Source organism: Melanaphis sacchari, unplaced genomic scaffold (genome assembly GCF_002803265.2).
Source record: "Melanaphis sacchari strain LSU unplaced genomic scaffold, SCAv2.0 Contig0_pilon_pilon, whole genome shotgun sequence".
In the NCBI taxonomy this organism is placed as follows: Eukaryota; Metazoa; Arthropoda; class Insecta; order Hemiptera; family Aphididae; genus Melanaphis; species Melanaphis sacchari.
Window position 1 is genome coordinate 9,872,110 of NW_020270366.1, and position 20,194 is coordinate 9,892,303.

Sequence of the window (20,194 nt, forward strand, 5' to 3'; positions counted from 1 at the left end):
TTTATTATAAAATTATTTTTATTATGAATCATCATTCTAAATAATCTATACTACATTTTTCTCTTTTTTATATATTGGATTGTTAATGAAAATAATACCAATTATCACATTAATATATATAAAAAGTATACTTTTGAAAACAGATTTTATGTATATTTATATAATATATAATATTAATTATCTATTGCAGAGCTTAACAAAATTGTAAAATAAAAAGTGCAAAAACAATAAAAATAGACATCCGCATTAATATAAAAACATTTTACATTAACATATTGAAAAATAATTTTCTGCAGAAATAAATGTTTTGGTAACCGTCAGTAAAAAAAAAATTTAAAAATATTCAACTTTTACATTATTTTAAGTGTACTATAAAATAATTATAATAAGTACACAAACTATACACAGTATGTTTTTTTATAATTATAAATAGAGAATATTAACATTTAAATGTTTGAACACTTGATATTAAATAATAAACAATTTACTTCTTACAACATACATTAGTTTCAATTTTCTTTCAATTTTATCATCAATGATAATAAATACAGACATTTTAAAATTAAAATAAGTACATATATATATATATATATTTATAATAAATAAAATATGGACAGTTAGTCCTGCTTTATATTTATGGGGCACAATTGGCAATAATTATACTTCATTCACATTAAGAAGCCACCCGGGCGACAACTAGTTTTTGTTTGCCATCGTAGGTCACGCATGTAATTGTATCTCTCACTTAATCAACCATCATTAATATAAATACAGATTGATATTATGTCCATGTGTAGAAGACAGCCGCATGAGTTGTTTCTAAACGTGAATGAAGTATACTATACATCTATACTATGTATTTGTAATTTATATGTATAATAAAAAGGGGGGGGGTTGAGGTAGTTGAGAAGAGGTTAAATTAAATGCCTAATTTATAGAGCAAAAATATCTAATTTTGAGGGTAAAGAAAGAAATATTTCCAAATAATAAATCTTAATATGATTTTTTTTTAAATTGGTTTAACTTTCTAAATCGTCAAAATGTATAAATAGAAAAAATACTGGTTTCTATAAATGTAACAAGCAACATAGGATGGAGTATTTAAATACAAGTATAAAATATCTTTATAATTGCTTTTTAGAAAAATAAATAAATAATTAAAAAAAAACAATGATTTAAAATCAAATTAAAGGTAAAAAATATATAGTAATAACTCATAATGATGGAAACTTGTTACGTTACACTTAAGGTAGATGTTTTTTATAACCTTTAATATTTATAAAATTTAAAAATGTTTAGGACCTGCTTGTTATTAACAGTTTTTGAGTTAAAAAAAAATAAATAAACAAAATAAATGTATAACGGAAAAACTAAATAATTTTACCAAGGCCCTTAGTAAAACATGTTATGTTGGATAAACATACCATGAAAAATCTAGTAAAATCAATATTGATTTTATTTTTTATAAATCAACAAGTAACCATTTTATCTTAAACATAACATATTAGTTACTACGTTTGAACATTTTGAGTTTCTAGTTGAAGTCAAGCTCTTGATGGGCCATCTATTTGCATTGAGTGTAATACTTCATCCAAAAGTTGTAATGCTCGATGTAAATGAACCTTAAAGTAATTGTAAATACAAATTAAAGTTGTGTTGTTAGAGGTAGATCTAAAGGATGGGGTGCTAAGGCTTTTGTTTGTGTTTTGTTACTTCCTTGAGCTATGTGTTGATCTTTATTTTTTCTTGAAAAATAATATCATTTAACATGATTTTTGATTTTGAAAATAAACCTACTAATCAATAACCACTATAATGTATTCAATAAATTATTGAAATATGCTATAACTCAGGAGTTGATAATTAAATTCTATGGCGGTCCAGATAAATTGAAAAAGTTTTCAAGAGCCAGAAAAAACTAAAATATATGTTAATAATTAATATATTTATTTTTGTGTTAATAATATAAAGTATAATTTCTAAATGCAACATAATTATAGATAAAATATCTATTAAGTGCAAAATACTAGCATAAAAAAAAAATATTTATAGGGATCGAGTTATTTTCTCTCTGAGGGTCACAGATTATCTACCCTTGTTGTAGCCCAGTGTTTTTCAACTTTTTTACAGTGGTGACCCCCTTTTTGAATTTCAATTTTTTTTAGCGACCCTAGTCCCTTCATATATATATTTTTATATACTCGCATAATTATTATTAATTACTTTAATAGTACTGTATACAATACAGTGTTTTATATTCATTGATTTTACTTATTCATTATTTTATTATTTGAGCTTTTAAATGTTTGTATTGATTTGAATTTTAAATCATATGTTAGCGACCTTAATTAATAAGTTGGCGACCCTCAGGTTGAGAAACACTGTTATAGCCTATAGTTAACATTGGTACAATTTATTGTATACAAGAGTTATTATCAAATTATTGCAGCTTGAAAGATAACAAATATCATTTTATTGAAGTAATCGTGATTATGCACTTTTTATTAAACAAAAAACTATTGATGTAATTGTAATATATATTATATTAACAATACAATAGAATAAAATATTGATGAAACATAGAAAAGGAAAAAATATTTTCTTTTTTATGGAAAATAAACTCAAAGAAACAATACGATTTATAGTGTACATGATATTTGAACTCTAGTCTAGATTTAGTAATAGGTTTCTTCAAATTATTTTAGTTGAAGGTCTAATCTTGCATATATTAATTTAATTAAAAGTATTGTAAACTAAGCAACATTTTAGTCATGATGTTTCAAATTTTGAGTTTAAATTATCTATGGAATAAAATATTCTCCTGAAGCATTACAACACTGTGGTGATTTTTTCTCCAAATATTAAAATATTAGTATACATTTTTACCACTTTTCCTGTTCCAACAAGAATAGCTAAATTATCATTTTCGATTATAAAACTGAATAATTATTTATGTTCTATAATGACAGAATCATGATTAAATTGTTTTACTGTATTAAACATAAAATAAATATAAATCAATCAATGTTTATAAAATTGTCACATTTTTTAGAAAAAAAAAATAGAAAGATTGAGTTAGAAGACAGGACAAAATAAATTTAATTTTTATTAGTTAAAAGTTTTAAAATGTTTATATATAAAATTAAATAAAGTATTTTCTTTAGATAAAAATGGATGAAAATTATATTTGTATTTTTATAGTGTCAAACCAAAAAATAAAAATAAAAATAATATATGTAAGTAGTTACTAATTATAATTGCTTATTGTAGCCTTCCACCATATAAATAAAATTATTCTAGATCCACCTCTGTTATATCAATATTTTGAAATACTAAATTATACATTATTATTTTAGAATTACATACTTCTATCCAGCATGGAGTCTCTTTAATGCTACTTCGCCGATAATCAGGACCCCAACCTTTTACAAAACTTAATCTTAATATGCACAATCTTCTTAAATCATCTACTCCAATACCTGCTGCAGCGCTTAAACCTTAAACAAAAGTTTTAAAATATAATTATAAATTTTGTGTCAAGTGTGGTTAATATATTTAGCGTATAGCAGAATCACATACTTATCGCTGGAGCAATACCTCCTACGCTATGAGGTCCTGCTAAATGTCCCGCAACTGCAGCTGCTTGTGCAGCAGCTGCATTTTGAGCTGTTTCAGCTTGTTGGTGCATTTGCCTATAACACTGTCTTAGATCAAAAACCTAAATAAATAAAAACATGTATTATATTAACAAAAAGAACAAAATCATCTATTAAATTTTATTTATAAAAAGACATACTTTAATGTATGCATGAGGATAAATTTTATGGACCGCATCTCCTGGTGCTCGGCCAGCTTCTCTATCTAAATAATATGACTGCACAAAAACTGAATGATCACTCTGACATTTCAACCAAACATCTCCTTCTCCAATCAGGTCTAGTTGGATACCTTTCCCAATATGTAACCTTTAAAATACATTATTTATTAATAAGATTAATATCAATCACAGTTGTAAATCACAAGTTTACACTTTATAGTTTATAAACAACTGATATTGTAAATTATTTTTACCTAGCTTTTTCACTTTGTTCTGTTCTATGAACATTACTAAGGGCACCTAAACAAAATCTATTACTTCCAGAGGGATCAACATAACCATCAACAGTGACATGAGGGCAAGTGGATGTAACCTTAAATGTTTCTCCAACTTGAGTATCTAATTCAAAGTAAGCAATTGAACACCAATATTCAGGAGCTGGCTGGGATGATAATAAACCACTCAATCCCATTTCAGATACCCCCCCTAGAAAAACAATATAATTACATTCAAATTATACTTAAATACAATATAACTTTTAAAGGATAGATATTAAATATACTTACAAAATGTAGGGTGTGGTGGTTGCATTGAATGTGTATAGGTAAGTGTGCTTTGTACAGGTCGATTACCTGTTGTTGTACCAGGCATTGTGGCAGTAGGTCCTTGATAATCATGAGGTGTCATTGTTTGACTAGGTACTATATATTACATAAAAAATATTACTTAGAGTTTATTACATATCATTTCATTAAATAGTAATATATTTACATAAGTTTTCTTCCTCTTGTACCGGGAACATACTGGGATTTTGCAATGGCATATTTGGTGGTCCTACAACAATAAAAAGTGATTAACTAGTATTTATTCATACAATTATCAAATACACAATTTATGTAACTTTTACTAAGTCCAAAACTGTTAGACAAACTAATAAGTAGCTTAATAATAATATATTTTCTATATAATACTGTACGTATAGTCAAAAGCTTTATGTAATACATTTGACTATGTTTTAATAATATTTACCAACAACTACAAAGGCAAATAAAACAAATATTTATACAAAACATTCAACAAAATAAATAATAAGAATAAATTAAATAAGAAAATTCAAATTAGTTCGATTTTTTAAACTAAATAGCTTACATAAAATGTAATAAACAACAGTACAATAGTAATTAAAAAAAATTAATAAGAAAAAATGCAGTTAGAATTTTTTTTGGTAAATTATTAAAATACATTTTTTTATTTATATATCTTTTAGTACTAAACTATTACAGCTCAACAATTAAATAAAATAAACATATAAATAGATAATAAAATTTAAATTTAAAATTGTAAAAATTAGATGAATTAAGCGTTATATCATAAATAGAGAAATGATAACATTGATAACATTGATAACATTTTAGTAAAAAAATTCAAAAATAAGGGGAAATTGTAAAAGTATATAATTTTTGTCATTCTGAGGAACTAAAAATGTTGATTAACTTCTAAAAAAAATGTCAGAGATTTTGAAATTACAATTGAATTGTTCTTCAAAATTTAAATTAAGTGATGCAATTTCTTAAAAGCATAAACAATCATTTAATGTAAACAGTTATATCACTGAAAATCATATCAATGGTTGGTTAACTCAAGAAAAATTTAAAATAAATGATAAATAGACGATTTTAAGTAAATAATTAAGCATTTTTCATAGTTTTATTTAATTTTATTAATTATTATATTAGTGTATTTCAGAACCCAAGTAAACTTACTATTGGGGGGTATATGTGATGGTGTACCCGGCATCCAATTGTTACATGATTCAGTCTTAACCTGTACTTGAGAATTTATACCAATTTGATGACTAGGGCGCTGTTGTTGTTGCTGTAGTGTAGGCCGAAACATACCAATATCTCCTACAAATAATTATGTTCTACTAATAACTACACATGCAAAACTATAAAATAATTCATGTCAATACTAAATGTTTGGTAATACAAAAATATTAACTGATCGATATCATGCAATAATTATTTCATAAATTTAAAAATACTTTCAAAGTCAATTCTTACCAGCAGCTTGAGGGACAGTTGATTGTTGAGATACATCAGTGGCTGGATTTTGTTGGTGGTATAAAGGTGGTAAGTGATGTTGTACGGTCACAGCTGGGCTATTTCCAGATACATCACTGTCCATATTGGAACTACTAACTTGACTAGAACCAGGTGGTGAAGGGGACATTCCTCCCCCACCAGCTGTATACTCATCTCTTAGGCCAATTATTCGGCTAGAACCATTAGTAGATGTACCACTTTGTAGCGTTAGACCACTTAAATCTAAACAGTCATTAGACTTAATAAATAATCATAGTATTAGAATTAAACATTTCATTTTTACCTATGCCTGGTGATACAACCCGTTCATAATGATATGGATTAACACATACAGAATCACATTTTAAGTCAAAAGCATATTGACAATACTTTAAGTGTTTGAGTTCATTTTTATGTAAATCTGGCCATCGCCAGATTCTTGCATAAATAACATGTGGAAAACCTTTACGCCCAGCTACCTATAGTAACATTAAATTTCTTAAATAATAATAAGAATTTGCGAAACCAAGTACATTGGCCTTTGAAAATAAAGATTATATATTCAATAAAATGTATTAACTCAATGTTTCAATAAATAAATAAAAATATAATCACTCACCTGTAACCGACCATCTAATGTTCTTTGAATTGTAACACATTTACTTGGATGTGAGCCATTTGTGGTTATAGCAAGAATAAGACTATCTAATTCATCTCTTTTTTCCTAAGTAATTAGTAAAATTAAATATTAAATACTCAAGAAAAAAATTTACAATTAAAGGAAAATATTAAAGTGAATATTATGATAATAGTATATCTGGCTAAGAATTTATCTACTAAAATTTACAATTTAAATTAACTCGGGTCTTTATTTTAATTGTCTGTTAAACAGTTACCTTTAACTTTTTAACCAGTGATTCAATGGCTCGTTTGGCAAATCCTTCGCTTTCCCATCCCTGTCGATGACACATCAAACTGTGTACTATACTCAAACAGGCATCAGCTGACGTTGGTGCACTGGTTTGTTGCATTTCTCTGGCTTAAATCAAGAAAATATACTAGGTACTATGATGATACAAATACTACTCTGGAGTGTACCAAAGTTGAATTCATAAAAAATAACATTGCTCTTAAAATTTGTAAACAATTAGTAAATTAAAAGCAGAAAAATGAAAATTGAAACAAGATGTAAAGCAGACCGCGGATATTTTATCACAGTTGGTCTGCAACCTGCAATCGGAGAACTCCGAAATGGACTTATATATTGCTATAATTTATAGAGATAACTATATATTTTTAATATTGTTATTCTTTCACATTTGGAAAAGGGATTTTTTAATTTTTATAGGTTAGGTATTTAATATTAACTCGTAAATATTTTGATCCAAGATTGATTTTGACAGACCACAGACTCCCGTAATTCTGCGACATATCTGGGACTGGGAGTCCAGTCTAAAACAGACGAACGACGGTCGAAATCCCCCACCCCACTATTATGCACGTAACGATTCACTACCGCGACCACTGTATGCCTGTCTAGGTACATAAGTAGGCTATCAAGTCAAAGTCCAAAGTCGTTAACGCCGATGGACCTCGGACAGCACGGACTAAACCAAATGTAGGTAATAGAACGTACTTGGTTGAGGAGCTGGCGGGTGTTGTACTTGTGTTGGTTGAGGAGCTTGTGCATACTGCTGTGACATCATGTGCGCGTCGGTTTCCATTTGACGGTTTTCGAAATTAATTAATCGTACCACGGAATTAAATAAAAACAACAAAGAAATATCAGATAACTCCCAATCGCTAAAAATTTGCAGTACCGAGTACTAAGGAACCAACATTGGGTTGTTGTCAATGTTGTGGACGGTTTATTTTACAATATTATACTTCTGATGGGCGTGTTTTCGTCAAGGGTTTCCCAAACGCAATTGGCCCGGGTGTCGGACGCGCGTATTTACGAAAATCCATAGGCAAACGGGTCAAGTGTGAACCTCGTGTAATCGTGTTTTCATTTTTTGCTTATGGTTTTTTTTTTTTTTTAAGGAGCATAATATTGTCCATCTCACGCAGTGCGGCATTGTAGCAACTGAACTATTGTTTAAATCTGGGGGGATATGCATGAAAAAAAATTAAAGACTTTTATTAGCACGTTAAATGCTCTTTAAGCTATAACAATTATTATACCCTGGCTCTTATACGGCTTCTATACAAAAGTATTTTTGTTTATGTCGAACTTCTATTTTATAAGATTAACCTTTGAATAAATTTGGAAACAAAACTATTAAATTATAATTTTGTAAAATTAATTATTTTCGAAAATTTCATAAATCATTAATATTTGATATAAAAAATTATATTTCAGTCCTTATTTTCTTTAAATAATGTATCGAAAAAGTTTAGTTAGCATATAGGTACAAAAACTATATATTTATAGTTAATTAATAATATTCTCAAATTTATTATCTAACTATACTATTGTGATTTGTGGCACTGATTTAACTTATTTATTATCTTTAAACAATGTCTCATTCATATAAAATAAAATATAATAAAACCTTTAATATTACAAACACTTTTAAATAGTGGTCACTTTCACTTCTTCTTTATTGGAAAACCTCTAAATACAGGACTCAGTATAAAATGTCCCTAATCTTATGAATCCAAAATTCTATATTTACTTATAATATAGAGTGAGGCGAAACAGACAGTGCAGTTTTGAGAGGCTATCCTGTTGGAACCAGATGTCTCCCATATGTTTCTTCCATTAGAGGTTCAAAAAATTGTTCAACACGGAAACGTAACGTTGAGCGTTGACAGTTACGGTTTGCCCATTCTCCTCAAAAAAATAAGGCCCAATCACCCAAAATTTTTAAATCGCACATCACACGGTTACTTTTGGGGAGCGGAGGTCTCTCGTGAATTTGCCATGGATTATTACCTGCCCAATAGCGAAAATGTTGCTTATTCACTGCCTCACTGAGATGAAAGTGAGCCTCGTCACTACTGAAAAATGTTGACCTCATATGGATCCGGTTCAACATTTCTTGTGAGCAATTTATGTGATTTTCATAGTCGAGTGGACTCAACTCTTGGACAACCATAATCTTATAGGGGTGGAAGAATAAATCTTGGTGTAAAATCCTCCTTACTGAGCGGTTAGAAATGCCCAATGTAATTGAATGCTTCCGTGCAGAACGCGTAGGCGTTGCACAATAGTTGCACTCATTCTCATCAAATTTTCGAATGTTCTTGCCTCGTTTTGGGTCTTCCTAACCCCCTAGGTTTTAATGTAGAACCAGTTTTTTCAAATGTACGCACCCAATTCGCGATTACATTACGGTGAGAGACGGTATCATGATGCGTAAGGTTAAATTGCAGCTGGAAAGCTCGACCATTTTCAAAAAACGTACGGAAGGCGAAACACATTTGTTCACCAGACCAAACCACGGTAATGACTGATAACGGCATGGCGCGCCCGACAAAATGAAATCATCATAATCGCACTATCCCCATCACACAAGAAGTACTAACCTTTCAAAACTGCACTGTTTGATTTGCCACACAACAAAATAGCTAGGAAATTGGGGGTGTAAATAGTTACCTAATAATCTCATACTAGAAGATACACTTGAGAATTATCATCACAATATTAATTGCAAAATCATATTGAAATTAATACGTATAGTACAAATTAAAATTTTCAGGTATCAATGATTAACAAACAAAAATAACTTTAACAAAATAATCAAACCCCGTTTAATCCTTGTTTTTATAAATACAAAAATTCTTGTATAAGAAAATATTTTAATAAACTAAAAAGAATTTAAAAAATACATTTTTATCTTCATATTATGTAAATAAATAAAGCAACAAACTAAGTTTTGTACATAATAACATAATAGCAAAAAAGTATACATTATTTTAAACAATATAAGTATAATTTTTTTAGCAAAAAGTATAATAAAAAAAAATATCAAAATTGTATTCCGAGTAAAAAGCAAAAGCAGCTAATACTTTATAAAAAGTTATAATAACAGTAAAGTATAAAAATGTAATTTACAATTTAATCTTCATTGTTTAAATGCAATCTCAAATATTATATCAAGAAATAATTTACCAAGGCATTAGTCAAAATTTAATTTCGTTCTGACAATATTTTATTATTTTTTCTGATTTTTTGGTTTTCTTTTTTCTTTTCATGTTTCTGAAATATAAATGTATCATTATTTCTTGTAATATAGTTAAATTAGTTTTTAAATTAACAATCATACTTAGCATATCATTAATAAACAATTATATTGATTTGAATAAGAAATGTTTACCTTTATAACCTTAGGGCTATTTTCCTTTGATGGTAAATTGGATTCAGATCCATTTAAGGATTGTGTGCTAGAATTTACAGATGACGGTACAGAATTTATTACTGATTCACTGTAATCAACTAAATAATTTTGAATAATGTCACGTCTTAATGTTGTGTTAACAAAATCTGGAGTTTCAAATTGTTTTCTTTTTGGGGTATCTCCTATAAAAAGTTATTAAAAACGTAATTGAATTACAATATTTTGTTTTCATTTGACAGTCATACCTAATGGTGTACATTGTTTTGATTCGTTCAAAAACATATTTATATTTGTTTCTTGTCTAAAGAATTCTTCTTTAACACACAAGCTGCCTGTACCTAAACAATCATCTTGTTTTTCTTTAATTACTGAAAAATTTGTATGTAATTCTTTCGAAATATTTCCAAAATCATCCATAATTTTTTTTGCATCAAGAAGAGTTTTTGATACACTATTTGTTGTTTTCTGAAAAATTAGAAGTTACAATTTAAATTTAGTTACTTTACAAGCACAATATTTGTGTGTATTACCAAAACGTTATCATTGGCGGTTTCTACATGAGTTTTTATTTCTTGAGTCAAATGATTTAATTCTTTATTTAATACAGTTGAAATTTTTGTAAGTTCATCTTTGTTATTACTGCATTTCTCTGATAATGATTTTAATTGAGCTCCATTAGTTATGGTATTCATTGTTAAGCGACTCTTTAAAGAAACAAAATATTTCACAATATCATATAAAAGAAACTATCTACTATTTAAAACAAATTTTTTTAATAAATGAATATATTAATTTACCTCATTTATATTATGTTCAATTGGTTTGACTAAATCGGAATTTTGTAAATGAATTCTTTCTAATGTTTGTAAACATGGTATCAAATCTTTTATTCCTTTATCTTGGTTTAAGAACATTTCTGATATTTCATTATTTTGAGTATTAAATTCTGAATGTATTTCATCATATACTTTAGTCTCTTCAGCGTTTTGAATATTTTCTAAGAATTGAGCATTGAATTGTTGAAATTGTAAACTATAGCTAAGAAAATTGTCCTTGATCTTTTGGATTTTCTAAAAATATAAAATTTATTTTAATTATTTATGTAATTTTATTTTTTATCGAGTATAAAAATTTTACTTTTAATGTTTCTTGTTTTTCCAAATCCATTGATTCATAACATTTTTTCAAACGGTTAACATAGAGATTTTCAATAGATTTATTTAAAGTTTCTTGAGTAGTCAAGCGATATTTAATTTCATTCAGCACTTCATTTATATTTTTATTGTAAGATTTTGTCTAAAATATTAATATTTTTAGTAATATATTCAAAGTATATAACTAAATTATTTTCTATTAAATAAAATAAAATTGACTTTTATTTTAAGTAATCTTTTTTTAATTTCGGAGATTTATTTTAACAATTGAATGTTATTATAATTAAAAAAATTAAAAACTAATAATTGTTAGTTTTCTCTAAAGAAGAATAATCTTACTCTTAGGATATTGGTGTAAAAGTATTATTTAAACAATTTTTAAATTAAAAATATAAGATTAACTTATCATAAAGTACCTCATTAATGTGATTTGAAATTGCATTGTGATATAAATCCATAGATGTAGTAACATTAATTATTGTTTCTGATTTTTCCATTATATTAACTTCTAAAAGTTCTATTTCCTTTAGCAAGTTATATATTGTTTGGTTTAATTCAGTTTTCCCATTTTCTCCTTCATTCAATAAATCTATTACCTAAAATCAAAAAAATATGTTTAAGTGTTAAATAAAAACAGTTAATACACATCTTCTAAAAAAAAAATAGTAGAATTTTCAAAAAATAACCTTTTTCTTCATAACTGTGAACATTTTTATGGTTGCATCGTTTTCATCATTCATCTTATTCATAACTACTTGTAGATTATTTTTGATTGACGTATTTTGATTAAGCATATCATCTAGAATAGTTTAAAAATGATTGTCTAAAATAAATTTATTTAACTCCAAAAAAAATGTTACCATTAAGTTTTTCTTGTGTATCCAAATATTCTCTATTTTTAATTTCAAACAATGATAATGTATTTGAAAAAGATGCATTTGTTTCCATTACTCGATTTCTTAACTTTTCAATGGCAGATTCATTTGTTTTTTCCACATCACTAAATAATTTTGAATATGTGAAAATTATAAACGTTAAACACACATTTATATTAAATAATAAACAAATTAAACATACATAGTGCGTTCTATTTTATCATGAAGTAATTTCATGTCATTTTCATAAATTTCAGCTAAGGACCTTAAGTTTGTAGCTTCTTTGTCAAGTTTAACAATAAGACTGTCTCTTCTGTCACGTTCATCCATAGTTCGTATTAAATCAACTTTTAATTCCCTCATAATTTCCTTAAAATAAAAAATTAGATTATTTAAAATTTAATTAAACTATAAAATGTTGTACATTATCATAACATGTTAATTTAAAAACATACTTCTTTTTTATTTAATTCTTCATTTACAGCTCGTATAGCAGCAATTTTTTCACAGATATCTGCTTCATTTTTTTCTAATCTCAACACCATATCATTGTAATTTTCTTCTGCTACATAGACACCATTTTTATCTCTAGTCGCAACTAAATCTCGTTTAAGTTTTTCTATTTCATCAGTATATTCCTAAAATAATTATGTGAATTAAAATATTAAATATTACAATTTATAGTAAACAAATATTACCCTGATTAATGCTTTTTTTGTAAACTTCTGATTTACTTCTGGCTTATTTTTTATGCTCTTAGCTCTAGAAGCATAATCTAATGTGCTCATAGTTTCTTCTAAATTACAATGTGATGGAGATATAGTAGCAATAATAGATGTTTTAGTTTTACCTCCTAAAGAATCTTGCAATAAACGAGTAAGTTTTGATTCTCTAAAAAAAAAAATAATAATTAAAATTACAATTCTTTATTATAAACATTTAATTACAATTGTTTACCTGTATGGAACATGAGGAGTTTGTTCTACAAGTGATGTTATACAACGACCAAGGGTAAGTAAAGATTTATTGATATTACCAGCTTCACAAGCACGTCTATCCATTGCACCAGATCGTCCAATATTTTCACTACCAGCCAAGTCTACAAGATTTAACTTTCCAACTCTAACAATATCTTCATTCTCAATAGTTGACTCTTTTATATGAACAGTTATAGTAAATATTGTATGTGAACGACTAAATATAAATATTACTATAGTAAAGTTTCATAACAAAGAAAAGAAAAAAAAAAAATGTTATATATCATATTATTTTACCTAGATTGAGCATTCATTAATGTAGCAGCTGTTTGTCGTCTTTTTGATCCCTTTTCAAGTAACTTGTAAACTTCATTTTTATTGCTGACAATAACTTCTTCCAAACCACGTACAATTACTGAACCTTTTTTTTCTTCGAAAATCCTGTATTAAAATATGTTTTTTATACATCATTACATACATTATTGTAATTTAAAATTAATAATAATTAGGTTTTGTTTTTATTTTTTACCTAAGAGATTTTTGAGATGGCTCTTCTGAACAAGAGAGAAGATCAAAAATTTCTTCGTTATAAAGTTCTAAAAATGATGCTCTAACAGTATGCTCAACCTGTAAGAGTCTAAGTTCATCAAACATATGACTTAAAGCTCGTGGAATAATTCCTGAAATTGGGTCCTAAAATAGTTTAGATATAAAAATTGTTAATATTCATACAACTTTGTTTTGTTGTATCTATTCTATATAACCTAAGCACAACAATGACTATAATTTATTTATAATTGATATAAAAGCAAATTTACATATTATCAAATTTGTGTAAGAGAATATACATCTTATTTAGGTAGGTAGAGATTTGTTTAAATTTGTAATACAAATAAGAAATGAATTTTAATGAATTATTCAAGTATAAATAACTTATTATGAAACTATAATACAAAAAAAGATTCTTTAATTGAGGAGATTATGATCTATACAAATTTAATACATAAATTTTTTCTAATATGAATCATAAATAAATTATAGTAGAATCTGGAACACAGATTTGTAGTTACATATGGTAAGACAAGGACAACACACCTAAATCACAACCTCTTAAACAAGAAGTATAATTTACTTCATTAATGTTTATTTAACTAAGATATTTATAAAATTAATTTATAATATACCTTATTCCAAGATACTGACGATTGTCCATTTAACCTATCTCCTTCCATGGTAAAAGTCTTCCCCGTTCCAGTTTGTCCATATGCAAATACTGTACAATTGTATCCATCTAATACTTCTTTAATTAATGGGTATACAACAACATTATATACATCAACCTAAACAGAAATAATATTAAAATTAAAGTAACTTAGTAAATAAATAATCAAAAATTAATAAATACTTGTTTTGAATTTTGCCCAAAAACTTTATCAAAATGGAATGTTTTTGTTCGACGATCAGCTAAAACTGTTTTTTCTGTTACAATAATTTCTTTATGGTTAGATGAAACGTCTACCACAGGCAAGCCTTTACTTTTTTCTGCATCATTCATAGGTCTTTTAAAAATATGAAACAAAATTAATAATTTATAATGTATAATGCAGTATACTGTATGAACTAAATGAATAATAATTGTGATAGGTTAATAATATTATCCTATTATTAAATAATTTATACAAAGTATATAAATATTGTGTTATTGATATTTAAAAAAAATAAGGATTCTTAGGTTATAATGCAATACTTGATGAAATTATATTTAATGAAGTATTGTTGAACCTTTAGGGGTTTTAATTTTCATCTAAATTATTCACAACTATAAGTAATATACTTAAGGTAGGTATATAACCTTGACCATTACTCTAATTTTATTTTTATTATCTGCCGACTTCTATTTATTTAAAGGACACTGCATGTCTCTATTCTCACTCTTGCAAAATTCAACTACAATCAGTTTCTGTCCGGTTTTGTTTTGAGTTAATATAATCGTAAATAAAAAATAAATGTAAATTATTATACATAAATGATGATTGGTTATTAACAATAATTTACAATTTCATGATGATGTTTAAAAAGCAAATTTTAAATTTAACTTCATATTAATTTTGAAGTTATGAACTTCAATATCTATTTAATATTATCATGTAAGCTATTAGTGAATGGAATAAAATGAATGTAATATTATAGCTTATATTTTAAAATATTTATTATAACACGTTTTTAATTAGAGAAAATCGAATAGTTTTTAAAATACAATTATTCCTTCATATTTTGTTAAGCATAATATCTAAATACCTAGTATACGATAAAAAAAAAACATTGAAAAAACAGCATAATATTGTGTTATTACCTCACTCTGACGAAAACTTCAATTGGTTTTTCATTTGAAACATTTTTTTTCTGGAGAAGATGGTCTGCCATTGTCAACAGTTATTTTGTAAAAAATTAAATTACTATTAATCGAGTTAAAATACGTGTATAATTATTTATAAAAATGACTTGTAATCGTTATAACAATTGTTATGAGTTGAAGTCAATTTACAGTTACGAGTTAACAGATACACAATTTACTCAATATATAATTAAGCGACCGCAACGTCAAATACCAATCAAAATTCAAATTTCAAATTTAACCGACAGTCGACGTACGACTAATCCTTAGCGGTTGCAGGTTATGCACTATAGACTGTACGGTCTTCACTGCAATGAGAAATGAGAATATGAGATCGTATTTCCGTAGCGGACAATAGAAATGTAGAAACTCGATTCTTGACCGTTAAGACTTAAATTTTGTAAACAAACATTTATCAACCAACCAACATTCATTATACAATCACAATATTGTCGTCCATATTGGTTAAAAATTATCATGGCCAATAAAACGTGAAAAGTCGTTATTAATTGATATGATCCACTACCTTTTGTTCCACAGAATAGTTGTTCCCCCGATTTATTTCGTGCATGATCACAGACATATACTAATACGTATTAGTGTATATCTGTGTGCACGATTAATAAACACTGTGTCTAGATACTCGGGTGCCCGTGTCGATTAAGCGTACACGGACCCATCCGTGTATATATTCGATACCCAAATTGGTCGAATTGTTAACGCGCATGCGCCATAGAGACTATAATATTATTTCATGTTTATATGCTATTTATAGACAAACTAATTTTATATTTATTTTATTTTAATTTATTGTGACGAATTTATGATTTCCAACATTAATTTATTGTTTATTACATATGTATATTTTAAATGAACAAGTGCAGTTAAGGCTAATTTACAGATTTTATTAATTTATGGTAAAATATGTTTAATTTCTACAGATTTAATCATGAGAGTATCAATTAATGTACTTGAATCACTATCATTGCACATCCCAATTAATATTTCCATCTCTGCTTGAACAGCATCAGAGCTTACAGATCGCCTAAATATTACTCCTTATTAAATAGTCACGACTAGACCCCCTCTTAAGTATAGATAAATAAAATCGAATGAAAGTTATACACACACGGATCACGATAAACACGACGAATGTATGATTCACTAAAATCTACTCAATGACAGATAACTACTTATCCCAATACGTATCAGATAAGATAAGCAAACGACTTTTCCAGATTATATGGACTATAAATACGTTATTTTAATTAAAATAATTCAAAATTTTACATAATATTATGCATTTAAAAACCATATATTATATATGCAATAAAAAAAAAATCGTAAAATACAGAAATATGCAGTGCATGTCAAAAAGTTACAAAATATGCAAAAAAAAAAAGCAAAATAAAACTTTAAATTTAAGATCTATTGACTAAAAATCAAACTTGTAACTTAACTAGCTATTTCTTGGACTATTCAGAAAAAACATGTAAATGCATATAAATCCGAGCCCGGCTAATGTTACTACTAGATCACACGCCACCGCGATTCCGATAACGTTCGTATAACCGCTAATTTCCGGTAACCGATCCCCGCCGGTCGACGCACACACATAACATAAAACGCTCATGACGTCATGGTAACATTCTCGGTGTCGCACAAATTAACTGAATGATCCTCAGCCATAAGACATGTCAATGTAAAATATAATATGTTATAATAATAATATACGTATGTACTTTGAATGTATAAATCACATAACTGTTTAACTCAATAAAAAATTATTTAATGTAATAAGAAAACCAGCGTGTTAATTCTATTACAACAATAAAAATAATGAATACAAAATATCCTTTTATTTAACAAATTGTTGATCATACAACTATGTATAATATAATAATAATAATTCATTACTATGTAATTTAATAACATAACAAGTATAAGCATATAAAATGTAATTATAACCACATCATAAAAATATGTATTAAAAAAAAAAAAAATAACATTTTTATATTATAGAGATCCTTAATTTAAGAACATATTATGTTTAATTAACATCATTAAGTCTACCTATTCAGTATATTAATGATATATTAAAAATTACAATTGAAATTGAATAAAAATAACAATACAATAAATAAAAAATGACATTTTTAAGTTACGCAGTTTCTTACTTTGAAAACAGGCATTTAACATTATTAATGATTTATTAAAAGTTATGATTAAAATTGAATATAAAAAGAGAATATAATAAGACTAAATTTTGAACATAATGAAAACTTACTCTCCTTCTTCATCAGACACAAGTGGATCTCTTAAATAATTTTTAGTTTTTTAGTTTTGATAAAATGGGAGATATATCTCAGGAATGAACTGTAGTAATGTAATTAAATCTATTTTATTATCTTCAGTTATTGGAAATAAATCACTATTATATGCTTTGGGTTGAAATAAGTTTCTATTGACCTGTACATAATTTTTTTTTTGAAGTGTCAATTTCATAACCGTTTTTGTTGTATTGACAAAATAATGTTTTACTTATAGTTTGATGACTTACTACCATTCTGTTCCAAGCTATTTTTTATTGTTCTCCTCGCACTCTGTCACATTCTGCATGGTGTTGATCGTAAGTGTTTTTAGGGCTCGTTCTCAAATGCTTGTACTTTATCAAGAGATCACGTAATTGAACGTTTCTCCGAGTATAATCGCACGACTTTGCACGCATCCAAATGTATAAATGTATGTAAATTGGACGGTTTTTGGGAAAAGAAGCACTACCTAGTCAAAAATAGATACTTATCAGTTATCAGTTATAACACTTCAGTAATGTACACATTTTGTCTGAACTAAACGCCGGGTATTATTTTATGCTTGCATGAGCCTCAAAGTAGAAGTATGTAGATACATTTGTAAAATAATATATAATTTTAAATATTTATAGTTTATACACACAATGTTTTTATCAATATTTTTATTGATGTATATAGTATTATAGCGTACATAGTAGGGTATTAAATATTTTACAATTATATAATGTAATATAATATAATATATAATGATAAACTTCAACATAAATTTGGTCGATATCAAGATTCAAGACTCGGTGTTAAATTCATCAGAACATTATGAACTAAAGAGTTGTAGTAGAATAAAACTCTGTTTTTGAAAAAATACAATACACTTTTTTGGATGTTTACGCAGTAGTGTATTGATAATTAAATAATTCCGCATTTGTTTCAGCTACGATCAGTATACCATATTATTATAAATCATAATAGGAATTAATCATATATTTGAAATTTTTATATTTTAAAATATTTATTATTTATAATTCATAAATATTTCAGTACTGAAATTGTGTAAATAATTAAATTAAAGTAATTAAACTATCCATTATCACTGTGTAAATACCATGTAAAGGTACCTATCAATAGTTCAAAAATAAAATAATTTAAGTATAATATATAATACGAAAATTAGCAAAAAGAACACGACAATTGATATAATGAAAGTATTAAGATTTACAAACAAATAAATTGAAATGATGCCAATGATGGATATTTTAATAGTTTTTAATTGTTAACATTCACTGTCTATTATTTTTCTTTTTTCGCAAATATGTTCATTGTAATTACCAATTCAGATTGTATATGTTCAAATAAATGAAAAAAAAATATTCTCTGTAAATTTATTTTATTCTTATTTTGGTTGAATGTGTGAAGATGTTTATTTTTGAAAAAAAATTAATAATTTATTATAAGGTTCCTCATAATTTGTTCATATTGCAGATTGAAAATATCAAAATTATATTTGCACAATTTTTTATTACACGTGTATAAGTACAATACATGTTGACAAAACTGGATATTTCATCATAGATTAACGATTATAATTATCTATTTTGTTATAAATTATTCCAATAATATTAATTTAAAATACCATTTCGTGTTGACCATCAATAATGAAATATGTATTCAAAATATTATATACATTAATTTTAAGCTGTTTATGCCTCAAATCTATTAACGCCTATCGGTGACATTGATTTACAAGTCAATAACAGCTAGTAAACATACACGAATTAATATTAAAATATAACTACTTATAAGAAATTTATGTAATTTATTTTTAGAATGAATTGCTTATTAGTTATTGTTTAAAATCTAATTGATAATGATGTTACAACATAGTACAATGTATGGTTTGTCATATAAAAATATCTGTCATGTATAGTAATGTAGGTACCTATTTTCTGTACGAAGAACATTTTTTTGAGTATTCTGTAACGTATAATATATTCGATTTTATTTCTAGTCAATAGTAATGTATAAATAATCAAAAACAGTTTAGTCTTTGTGGAACGCCATGTATATTTTAGTAATTTTACTAAGAAAACATTAAAAAAAAAAAAAAAATGTTTCTAGTATCTTATATTTAAAGGTAAAAAAAAACGAAGTATCTATACTCTGTTCAAGTTTCCATCGTATAAGAATAAACATATGAAAAATGTAATCAAATACGAGTTGTAGGTATAGGTACGAATAAA

The 20,194-nt window shown here is 26.3% G+C and overlaps 2 protein-coding genes across 5 annotated transcripts; both read right to left on the minus strand.

Moving 5' to 3' along the window:
• Positions 1-1,433: 1,433 nt before the first annotated feature.
• LOC112600886 (mothers against decapentaplegic homolog 4) lies at positions 1,434-7,742 on the minus strand. Of its 4 annotated transcripts, none has more exons than XM_025348220.1 (13): positions 7,538-7,742; positions 6,798-6,940; positions 6,521-6,625; positions 6,206-6,380; positions 5,881-6,144; positions 5,581-5,721; positions 4,589-4,651; positions 4,384-4,518; positions 4,072-4,303; positions 3,797-3,965; positions 3,580-3,718; positions 3,367-3,497; positions 1,434-1,622 (listed from the first exon to the last, which is right to left on the minus strand). In XM_025348220.1, exons 1-13 carry the CDS (start codon positions 7,623-7,625, stop codon positions 1,545-1,547), a joined length of 1,863 nt encoding a protein of 620 aa, XP_025204005.1. In that variant the 5' UTR covers positions 7,626-7,742; the 3' UTR covers positions 1,434-1,544. The 4 variants fall into 4 exon arrangements, with proteins under 4 accessions (XP_025204005.1, XP_025203998.1, XP_025204013.1 ...); XM_025348213.1 differs by having other exon boundaries at positions 5,581-5,724; XM_025348228.1 differs by having other exon boundaries at positions 5,581-5,724; positions 6,798-6,936; positions 7,538-7,621.
• A 2,149-nt stretch (positions 7,743-9,891) lies between these two features.
• On the minus strand, positions 9,892-15,674 carry LOC112600905 (kinesin-like protein KIF11). The gene is made up of 18 exons (XM_025348252.1): positions 15,604-15,674; positions 14,656-14,809; positions 14,435-14,590; positions 13,780-13,943; positions 13,548-13,691; positions 13,231-13,467; positions 12,972-13,164; positions 12,729-12,911; positions 12,476-12,642; positions 12,259-12,398; positions 12,085-12,197; positions 11,815-11,994; positions 11,382-11,540; positions 11,042-11,314; positions 10,775-10,948; positions 10,490-10,709; positions 10,224-10,426; positions 9,892-10,105 (listed from the first exon to the last, which is right to left on the minus strand). The coding sequence occupies exons 1-18, from the start codon at positions 15,672-15,674 to the stop codon at positions 10,037-10,039; spliced, it is 3,000 nt and encodes a 999-aa protein (XP_025204037.1). The 3' UTR covers positions 9,892-10,036.
• Positions 15,675-20,194: the final 4,520 nt, after the last annotated feature.